Here is a 10,796-nt window from a genome sequence, read left to right as displayed (position 1 = left end):
TATGAGTATTGAACAATTTATAGAATTTAGAAGAATATCATCAAACTTTTTTGTCTGGAAAACTACAAGAATTCTACAAATTATGAGACTTTAAGTTCAAGAAATCTCCAAAGCATAACATCAACTCTCCTTTTTCTTTACAATACTGCTACATCATCGAGATCTCAACGAAAAGAAACTATCACTGTATTCATTTTATGTACTTATTCTTCCACTTCGTCATGGTCACACACAGGAATCTCGTGCCCATCTCGCGGAATAGCGCGAAAAATAAACAAACCATCGATCGTTGCGCGATTCTGTGGCTTTTTGTTTGCACTGTACCGCTGTGTACGTTTCACGCAATCATCCCTTCTTACTCCATTACTCCACATATCCCTCTGTGGTTCAAAACTTCTTAAGCTTCATGTTTGACATTCTTTCAGCCAATTCACTTCACACTCCCTTTCTGAACGCTTTAGCGCATCAAATTTGTCAACGCTAAAGTGTAAAGAACCACGTTGGAGAGAGTTACATTGTATAGGCAAAAGGGGTTCAAATAGCACACTTTAACGATTAAAGCTCTTTGAAATGCATTTCTTGCAATAAGAAACTCCGATACGTTCCGACCGTACCAATGCTTCAACCAACTATGTAACCCAGTCGGTTATTCTCTTATTACGCTTCTCGCAAGAACCATCTCCAGGCTCCAACAAAAGATGCGGACGACCGTACCGTCGTCATTGGAGATCCTTCTTGGTGCCACAGTTTCTTCCCCCAATGTGAATATTCAACCCAAAACAACGCCAAAAACGAGTTTGTGTGTTTGTTTAAAGTTTGGTCACGTTGCTCCCCGGTAAGAAAAGACACGATCGCCGGGGACCCGCTCGCGGACGTGTGTCTTCCACCGGACAGCAACAACGACAAAATAAAAAGGCTCCTAAAATAAGGGATAAACCGAACCTTTCGGGAAACAGGATGCACAACGGCATTGAACGGCGGCATTTGATTTCACCGGACCGGACCCAGCGGCAAAAGAAGGATAGTTTAACGTCCGCGTTCATCAAACACGATCATTGGGGATCGCCTTGGAGCCCACTTTACGGTTCAGTTTTCCGCCAGTGTAAACACGAACCGTTGGTCGCATTTAATTAATTGGCCCAGAACTAAGATTTCGACGATTTTTGGAGCTACACGGTTGATGGCAGTGTTTTCGTTAATGGAGATTCCCTTTAAAAGCTGTAACTGAGGCAATGCATTTAAGGCTCCTTCAAAGCAGGGCTCGAATGGGACTGGTTGGTAAATCATCCTTTCCTTGCACCATAAATCATTAACTGTCTGGTATCGTTCATTTATTACATGTTGAATCTTAAGTAACATAAGTGAAAAATCTTGTATGGAATAAAACCGTAAGATTTGTTGCTGGTTGAGCGTAATGAAACAAATTGCTGGTAAAATCGTAACGTACGAATGATAATTTATGGATGATAAATATTTATAAATCAATCAATCTATTTTAGTAATGCTTCTAAAAAACGATAAACAATACATAAAATTATTAATATGAAGAAAAAAAATGAATATTCGATTAAAAAGATTATTTTTGTTAACATTTGTGAAGCAAATATTTGTTTCATAAGGAATAAAATAAACAAATTTCAATTTTGATACCTAAAATCGAAAATTATCGATTGATTATTTACAAAAAAATAATGCACAGTTGATGGTAATATCGAAGCTATAAAATTTATCACAAAAACAACCTCCCCACGCAAAAAATCACAAAATATTCAAAATGTTGTGAAATTTTGCTCATTTCTACCCACTGCATTAAATACCAAACACTGCAAATGATTTGCATTTGCACCTTTCCTCAATACCATTCGTTTCTTCAGTTTGTATGCCCCCACAAACCCCATCCAATTTATTCGCGCCTTCAAATATTATATTATTTGCAGGCACTTTTGGTTGCGTTTGCTCAAAGAAAGAACGAAAAAAAAAACCACAGTGAAGTTAATAATCGTAAAACAACGCACCGATATGGAAATAGTCGTCGTAAAAACCGATTCCCTCTACGAGACGAGGGCAAGTTCAAATGACAAGCAACTGTACGCAACAGTGAATAAAAGCACAAAAATAAAGCAATACGCGTCGAAGCATCGATCGTGAATACATAGCACCCGCGCAGAAAAAAAAACGCCAAACAGCAATATAAAGAAAGACCCGCGCACATTTGAACGGAGGAAAAATCAACTTTCAGGCTCGGGCGCGCGCAAAATTATTTGCATACAAATCACAACTGTGGGTTCCAGTTTTACACGGCACGCTGGGACCGAGCAGTGTTGCTGCACACCATTTAAACAAAAAACCGTCCAGTTTCATCGGTGGTGCCAAGCAGTATCACAACGCAGGCCCGTTTGATTGTGTGTGCTTTATAGGTGGTTAGAATTGTTTATTTCTAGATCAGGTTAAAGTTGACGAAATCCACCACGTCGGCTTACCTGTGGAGAATGGTTGCAAAACATTGCACACGTTGGCGATATGCTGCTGTCCTGTTTTTTTTTTTCCAGCAAACACAACACTTTTACATTGAATTGAAATTTGTTTAATCGCACTCTTCACACAACACTTGCACAAATTTGTGATTGCAAGAGCACATTTTTTTAACTTACTTCTGTGTTTGAAAAATTGCGCTTAAGCGACGCACTTTTCCTTCTCTTCCCGCTTTAGCTTCAACTCACTTTCCGCGTGTTTGCTGTTGCTGGAGCAACAACCTATGATCACTGCGTTGGGTACATCAGCATCTCCACCGGTGGAGGTTCTTTTAAAAATAAATCTCATCCAAGCACACCGAGAAGCCTTCTTCAGGCCCGTTTCACCACGATTGGGGCACAATTCGTCTAGCTTAACATTTCACCGTGCCGCAAAGCATCACCATTAAACCATCCACGGTTCGGGCGATACACATATGTTTAATTTATTGCTTCTAATGCTGATGCGTTGCGTCACTTGGGCAGCATTTTAGGATCATGTTTTGGGACCGCGTAAATATGCATCACGCGCAGAACAACAGCAACAACAACTAGTTTTAAAAACGACGCGTACGAGCAACGCGTACTGAACGAAAACCGAGCAATCAGGCTACAACCGACCGTCGCGGCGATAGAGCAAAGACTGTGTGGTCGTGTAGTGTTGGAGTAGAGATTAAACGCCGCGTTTTCCTACCACACGCGTGTCGTACACGGTGGCGGCCAAGTGGTGTGCGTGTGCTCACGGTACGCTGCGGCAAACGACCGCGCGAGACCGGCACCAGAAAAAAAAAACACACATGCAGCTATAGGAATAACGCACTACTTCACCCGTGCGCGAGGGAACCGGTTTTGTTTACCTTTTGTTAGTACGTTGGCGTACGTCGGTTTGTCGGCGGGAAGTAGTGGTTGAGCGGGGGATCGATGGAGCATGTTGCCATGGAAGCTTTAAGCCAGAGATGTCAAACACACGTCAGTACGTGCGCAGTGTAGATAACGAATATCTGTGCAATAGAGATATTTATACGGTACGATCCCATCAGCTTGTTTTTACCAAGACTTTCGGAACTATCTTTCTTTCTTTCTCCTCCAGTTTCTCTATCACTATCCATCTCTATCTTTAACAAAATGATTACGTGGATTGGCCACTGTGCGCCCTTTTAGTTTCACGCCCCTGTTTTAACCCTTTGCTGTTGAAGAGAAGCAACAATCGATGTAAAACACACACAGATAAAACGTCTATCATCATTTCAGGGGTCTTCAAAACTATGCTGACTATCAACAATTGCGTATGGTACATTCCAAAAAGTTAACAAAAAAAGAAAAAGAAGTTTTTAAATCAAATTATCGATGTGCAAGTCATAACATATCTTCCCTTGCAAAAATGGGCAATACTATCAAGAAGATGTTCAATTTGAGAAAAAGAAATACTGTTACATCCAATATGAATAATTTATGTACTTTTTTTATTTTAGCACCAGCGTATTTTATGGATTAATCAAATACTATTTTCGACAGCTGAATTAAAGGAAGAAATCAACAGTTCGAATTCACTTAACATTAATTTAACAACATTAAGCACTTTCGCGAAAGAGAAAACTGAAAGTACATAATCCCAATTGTTTTTAGATATAGTTTATAAAATTAATCCTAATTTATACAAGAGTCACTCTTTTACATTTGAATTGCACTGATAGTATCGAGCAAACCATGTCCTAGGGGACATTCGGCGTACATTCTCATGCAATCCACACCATTCGCACCGTATTTGCGTGCCATTGTATATGCACTGTCTAGCTGATCCGTCTCGTGAGGTCTGCAAATGTATGGAAACGACACAATGAAACGATTTTGCACCTTTCCCGATAGGAAACTCATCAGCTACTTACGTGAAGATAACTTCAAACAGTTCTCCAATCAATCCATTGTGTCGCAACGACGTTTCGGCAACCTCGCAGATCGTACGCAACAAACAGCTGCGGCCGTTACGGTTCCAGGTCGTCAGCATTCGCTCCACCAGCTCGTAAAACTGCTTCCGGCTGGTGTCGGTATACTCACTATTGGCTCGATTTTTGAATATTGTTTCCGGCCGAGGGAAAATGATGTTGGGCAGGATGCGATAGACGGCCTGCATGTTGATCGACAAATTACAGCTTCGTGGCAGTGTGTGGTGGAATCGAATCGGGGAAAGAAAGCCAAGCACCATCTTTGCGAACCCACCATTGATGGGGTAGCTCAAGAGCCAGCGCTTGGAGCGTTGGGACAGCACACGATTCGCAGGACACTCTTGCACATCGGGTGATGCATTGGCGGTAATGACGGACGTCAGTAGAATAAACGAGAAAAGTAGCGCGTACAGTGGTATTACACGCAATCGAAGACTTTTCATGGTCGTGGAGACTACGATGTTCTCGAAAGACCCGAAAATGTAAGACTGATGTAGGATCACCTCAATTCCAGCATCAGTGCTACGCTATCTGGTAGCACAATCGATCAACACACTATTGTCTTTGAGGTGCTAATTGTCCAAACGATTCGTGACCGTATCTAGAGCACATCTAAAACAATTCTATGTTTCTTCCACCAACTTTCGCTGGGTTTAGGAACTCACGTAGGCTACTCATTCGAAAGTGTGAAGAACCATAGGAGAACCTTCAACCGTGGAAGACTTCCGATATAAGCGAGAAACCTCAGAAGTTAAGAGTCTCTATAAAAGTTTGTGAACTGGATTTGAAGTAATGTCTAATTACCTTGGAAATTATATAATGACCTAAGGGGTGTTCCAACATAATATTAACTAAACTTATTATTCTGTACCAAAATCCCAAAAACTCCCAACACGAAATCACATCACAACATTAAATCTTGCAAACCAATCGTCGAAACGCGATCGAGCAATCCCATGCCCCATGGACAGGAAGCGTACAGCTTCAAACAATTGACTCCATTTGCTCCGTACCGGCGTGCCATCAGGAACTCCACCGGTAGTGCATCCGATTCTTGTGGTCTAAAAATAAAAGAAACACATGAAGCGAATACGGCACACATATCCACTCGGTACTCACGTCAATATCACGTCCAATAGCTCCCCCACTAGTCCATTATGGTGCAGCGGTGTATCGGCCACTTCACACACCGTGCGTAGCAAACAGTCGCGTGCTCTGCGCTTCGTCCCAAGCATCATCTTTAGAACCGTTTCCAGCGTGCTGTACAACCGTTGGCGACTGTCGCGATCTTCATATTGGTCCAGGTCGCGGTTGCGAAAAATGGACTCCGGTCGGGGAAATATTATGTCCGGATTGATCGCATAGTTCGCCTGCATATTAATGCCACAGTTGAGACCGCGCGGAAGCGAATGGTGGAAGCGAACCGGAGCCAGGAAGCCTAGCACCACCTTCGCTACACCGCCATTGATCGGGAAGCTTATCAATCGCTTGACACGTTCCAGCGGTACGGTGGTGGCGTTGTCGATGTCTACCGGTTTGTACCCATCGAGCGCCGCCGCTGCAAGATACCACGGCAGCACCAGCGTAATGAAGACACACACGCGAATCTGGCCGATTGGGTGAAACATTTTCACGGTAACTATTAAACACAACCGCTACATACAAACCGCCATTGGGTGATGCGTCTGACGAGTGGTCTGATTCGCGTGATCTAACGACAAGCTGCTGACTGGCAATTATTTACGACATCAATCCGGGAAGATCTGTGCGCTTAACCTTGCTCCGGACTTCAAACCACCGAACGAAAGGGATTTTGCACCGATGGGACCGACACTAGTAGAGCAAATTTGCGTTTAACTAGTGTGGTGTTTGTTAATTAGACACTGTACATAATTGGATCAAATTAAGCGGCGACCTACTCCTGTTACGCATGCATGGGAGAATTTGCGTACCATTCGACAGGGAGCCCGAGATCTACACACTATCACACTCGCCGCGTACTACGGTGGAGATTGTTGTCCGTTCCTTTTAGCGATGGGATCAGTTAGCGTCAAGTCTCGTCAACCGGCTGCACGTATGACATCTCAATACAGCACATGTTCTTGCAATTTGTCGCTGAACTTTACGTCAACACCGTGTCGCCCTTGCAAACAGCAGCAACAAAACAGTACGGGTTGATGGATTGGTAGTTAGGGGGAAACACTCTATTTCTACTCTTTTCTAAAATGTATACATGTATTTTATTTATTTCTAAGACAACCGGAATGTTTTCACAAGTTGAATAATTCTAAAGACTTTGAAACCTCTCCTAAGCGTTACAAATCTAAACTACTGAATCAAATTTAGTATTATAAATTTTATAAGAATTCTTTGTATTATATGCCAGATTTGATCATTTTTTATGGAAATGTCTCAGCAAATCCACACCCTCAGCAAATGTTCCGCAACAAACAGACCAAACAAACGATTTGTGCTATCAAATGAAACAACTTCTACACAATCTTGCATACAAATGGCGGGTAACGCTGCATAACGGATCAACCCGTTACGAGACAGTTAGGAGTTAGGAGTCAGGCGTTTTTCGAGTTGAATTTCTAATTCAGTTAAACCCTTCCGTACACTTCAAAAAATTAAATGAAATTAATAAAAGATTCAATAAGTGTATTATTTTACTATCGAACTGTCATAACTGTACTATAATGAGTCGCCATAAGCAGTTAGTTTATGGAAGTAAGAGTCGCAACTCACTTTTTTCAACACTAACCTTATTTTACCTGGTGAATTGGTCGCTTATTATACAGCCTATTATAAGACCTAGACGGTTGCGAGTACTAACAAATGATACTGTTTAAAGTGCCATAAAAGCCATGAGGGTCGCAACCTAGACATTAGCCCTCTTCTAGCTCGTATTTGCTCGCCCGACAACTATAATGGCTTAATTTATGAACCAGCACCACAGAATGACTCAATACGTCGATTGTATTGAAATAAATTAGCATAAACAATACCATTTGCCAGTCGGACCGTTTTCGCTCTTCCCTAACGACCTTTCGCACCGTAAATATGCAAAAAAATTACAATTTTCATTATCAAAATATCGCATGACCCTCGACCGAAAAACATTTGTTCGGCGTGAGCATAATGAGCTGAACATAAAGATATTTGCAAACAGATTTGGCCTCATTTCTTGGTCGAGTGGTACACGATAAGGGGAACAGATTCGTCGCATTGCAAGACCGAAATACGATCGGGTGTTTGAGGCGAGTCTCTTTCGTCCGTCGTTCTGTGAAACGGCAAACCGGCAAGCTCGTACCCGGCCCACGCATCATACCGATAAATGGTATGCATTCGCCAGTGTCAAACCACCAGCAGATAGTGGAAGAGGCTTGCCAACATCCACTAGCTAGCAGAAGCAAGCCGCTCAGTTTCAGTTTGATGCGGAGAACAAGCAACGCTACACGGCTGTGTGTAGCTAAGAGTTAGCAGTCGTTAGGATGAATTCAACTGTGCAGGTGATGCTGAAGCTGATACTAGTTGTTTCGACCGTGTACGGACTCAGTATTGTCCGTGATCAGGATGAGCGTGAAAGCGTGATGAGTTTAAGTGACGTTGATCAGTCTCTAGTGAAGGAGGATCCCGCTGTGGACGGAGTTCGCTATCGGAAAGTACATCGAGCTACGTATGCCAATCGGAAGCAACAACGTGAGAGTAAACATTTGGATCTAAATGAGCTTGCACGCAAAAGACGAGCCACGGAGGGAAACGCTCAAGTAAGCGAAGGTATTCTACTCTACGCCCTATTGTCAGATACTTGTAATGCTCTTCCAATACACAGGCTGCTTCCAAGGGCAAGGAATGTCGCACACGGGCCGGAGAGAAAGGCTACTGCACACGCTTCCAAAATTGCAAGGGCCCCGAGCTGAAGGACAACGTGTGGTCCGTCCTGCAGCATCTATGCATAGTCGAGGGCATGAATGTTGGTATCTGCTGCCCGGACGTGGTACAGGATGGTAATGGGCCCGAGTTCTCCCTCCGCCTGCCGGCCACAGCCGATTCGTACGACGATGTCGATGGCCTGGGAGATGGACCGATGGGACGGGACGCCATCGTACGACCGGAAGAGCGCGGCTGCGGGCTGTCAACGAAACAGCTGTCCAAAATTTCCGGCGGACGTCCAGCGGAATCGAATGAATGGCCCTGGATGGTGGCGCTGGTCATGTCGAAGGCTTCGTTCTGCGGTGGTGCACTCATCACGGACCGACACGTGCTCACGGCGGCCCATTGTGTGATGAAGCTGAAGCTGAACCAGTTCATCGTACGGCTCGGCGAGTACGACTTCAAGCAGTTCAATGAGACGCGCTACCGGGACTTCCGCGTGGCGGAGATCCGTGCCCATGCCGACTTTGACCAGGTCAGTTACGAGAATGATATAGCGATGTTGAAGCTGATACAACCATCGTTCTTCAACTCGTACATCTGGCCCATCTGTATGCCACCGCTCGATGACGCCTGGAGCGGGTATCAGGCGGTCGTAACCGGTTGGGGCACCCAGTTCTTTGGTGGTCCGCATTCGCCCGTGCTAATGGAGGTGAAAATACCGATCTGGTCGAACCAGGAATGCCAGGAGGTGTACGTGAACCGCATCTACAATACGACGATGTGTGCGGGAGAATATGATGGCGGAAAGGACTCGTGTCAGGGTGACAGTGGTGGACCGCTGATGATACAGCTGCCCAACCGACGATGGGCGGTCGTTGGTGTCGTGTCCTGGGGTATCCGGTGCGGGGAACCTAATCATCCAGGTATTTACACCCGGGTTAGTTCGTACGTACGGTGGATCATCGAGAATGCTGTATTCTAAGGTTCTGGAGTATACGAGATGGTTCTTGCAAATCGGATATAGACAAACGGAAAAAAAATGTTTGTTGGTGCGTCTCTGACATCATTCTTTGTGTCTAGTACAGCATTCAATAATAAATCAACAGCAATTCGATAACAAATATGTGTAAAACATCATTACTAAAGCTGAGAGTAGAGAGAGACAGTTGAAAATCCGTTTACACTACGTCTTCAGATACTTGAAGATTAATTTTGAAACATTCGCGGTTTATTTAAAAGCAAGAGCTCTTCGGATAAATGTTTCTCTCTATTAGTTTATGTCCTCTTGCCTTTTCAGGCCATTGGTCGCGTATTCTTCACCGCCATACTTGTTGTTCAAAGCAACAACTTGAGGAAGACAATTTTTGATCATCTCGCATATCACCAGCAGTTTGGAAGGAAAGAACATTCTCCGATTCGCTAATCATTAACTACACAAAGATCTTCTTCCGGAACATGGTGTTTGAATTGTTGATGGTAGTCTTATTGCCAGAGAACCTCACCTACATGACCCTACGTCTGTTGATGATCTTGAGTGGAAAGTAGGTCTTATCATCCTTCAAGACCCTGATGTGACGCTTCTGATGGCAAAGAACATTTTCACCATCAGTTATTCATTCGGGGTAATTGATTGCTGATCTTGTTGTATCATTTTAAATTTTCCGCACTTCAAAGATCATTTTGGTGAGTTACTGCTTCATGGTTACCACAAGAAATGTGATGAGTGAGTGTGATGGTGATGTTTGTTGTCAGATGTCTAGACCAGGGGTCTCCAAACTACGGCCCGCGGGCCGCAGAGTCTCCAGGGTGGCCCGCGACGCTAGTGCTAATGTTACCATTTTAACGAAAATGTCTAATTTAGGAATGCCATATTGCCAGAGAACCTCACCTACACGACCCTACGTCTGTTGATGATCTTGAGTGGAAAGTAGGTCTTATCATCCTTCAAGACCCTGATGTGACGCTTCTGATGGCAAAGAACATTTTCACCATCAGTTATTCATTCGGGGTAATTGATTGCTGATCTTGTTGTATCATTTTAAATTTTCCGCACTTCAAAGATCATTTTGGTGAGTTACTGCTTCATGGTTACCACAAGAAATGTGATGAGTGAGTGTGATGGTGATGTTTGTTGTCAGATGTCTAGACCAGGGGTCTCCAAACTACGGCCCGCGGGCCGCAGAGTCTCCAGGGTGGCCCGCGACGCTAGTGCTAATGTTACCATTTTAACGAAAATGTCTAATTTAGGAAAGTTTTAATATTTTAAAACTGTTCAAATATTAATTACTGTAATAGATAGTGAGATTTAGTACTAGAAATTGGGAAAAAATTTCGTCACAAGCGCAACATCTCTGTAAATTACCCGGAAGATACAGGGTTTTACAATTGATGGAATATGGCGAGCCCAACTTAATGAATCGCGTAAGCTTATAAGATAAACTGGGAAATTGATTGTGAAACACAA

General features: G+C 43.5%; 3 protein-coding genes across 3 annotated transcripts; 1 reads left to right on the top strand and 2 right to left on the bottom strand.

Annotated features, from left to right (window-relative positions):
• Nucleotides 1-4,181: 4,181 nt before the first annotated feature.
• LOC128709662 (uncharacterized) lies at nucleotides 4,182-4,896 on the bottom strand. Its single transcript, XM_053804668.1, has 2 exons — nucleotides 4,397-4,896; nucleotides 4,182-4,323 (listed from the first exon to the last, which is right to left on the bottom strand). Exons 1-2 carry the CDS (start codon nucleotides 4,894-4,896, stop codon nucleotides 4,182-4,184), a joined length of 642 nt encoding a protein of 213 aa, XP_053660643.1.
• Nucleotides 4,897-5,357: 461 nt separating this feature from the next.
• Nucleotides 5,358-6,081, bottom strand: LOC128709658 (uncharacterized). Its single transcript, XM_053804663.1, has 2 exons — nucleotides 5,573-6,081; nucleotides 5,358-5,514 (listed from the first exon to the last, which is right to left on the bottom strand). Exons 1-2 carry the CDS (start codon nucleotides 6,079-6,081, stop codon nucleotides 5,358-5,360), a joined length of 666 nt encoding a protein of 221 aa, XP_053660638.1.
• A 1,866-nt stretch (nucleotides 6,082-7,947) lies between these two features.
• On the top strand, nucleotides 7,948-9,314 carry LOC128719869 (proclotting enzyme-like). The gene is made up of 2 exons (XM_053813509.1): nucleotides 7,948-8,223; nucleotides 8,289-9,314. The coding sequence occupies exons 1-2, from the start codon at nucleotides 7,948-7,950 to the stop codon at nucleotides 9,312-9,314; spliced, it is 1,302 nt and encodes a 433-aa protein (XP_053669484.1).
• Nucleotides 9,315-10,796: the final 1,482 nt, after the last annotated feature.

The sequence above is a fragment of the Anopheles marshallii genome, chromosome 2 (genome assembly GCF_943734725.1).
Source record: "Anopheles marshallii chromosome 2, idAnoMarsDA_429_01, whole genome shotgun sequence".
NCBI classification, from domain to species: Eukaryota; Metazoa; Arthropoda; class Insecta; order Diptera; family Culicidae; genus Anopheles; species Anopheles marshallii.
The sequence above is the reverse complement of the archived record's forward strand: the minus strand, read 5'-3'. Positions and strand labels throughout refer to the sequence as shown.

Bases quoted from the DNA above. Each gene is read 5' to 3' on its own strand.
- LOC128709662 (XM_053804668.1), bottom strand. From the start codon at position 4,896: ATGAAAAGTCTTCGATTGCGTGTAATACCACTGTACGCGCTACTTTTC. The intron at 4,324-4,396 runs GTAAGTAGCTGA...ATACATTTGCAG, and splicing joins CTGTTTGAAGTTATCTTCAC to ACCTCACGAGACGGATCAGC.
- LOC128709658 (XM_053804663.1), bottom strand. From the start codon at position 6,081: ATGTTTCACCCAATCGGCCAGATTCGCGTGTGTGTCTTCATTACGCTG. The intron at 5,515-5,572 runs GTGAGTACCGAG...TTTTATTTTTAG, and splicing joins CTATTGGACGTGATATTGAC to ACCACAAGAATCGGATGCAC.
- LOC128719869 (XM_053813509.1), top strand. From the start codon at position 7,948: ATGAATTCAACTGTGCAGGTGATGCTGAAGCTGATACTAGTTGTTTCG. The intron at 8,224-8,288 runs GTAAGCGAAGGT...TCCAATACACAG, and splicing joins CCACGGAGGGAAACGCTCAA to GCTGCTTCCAAGGGCAAGGA.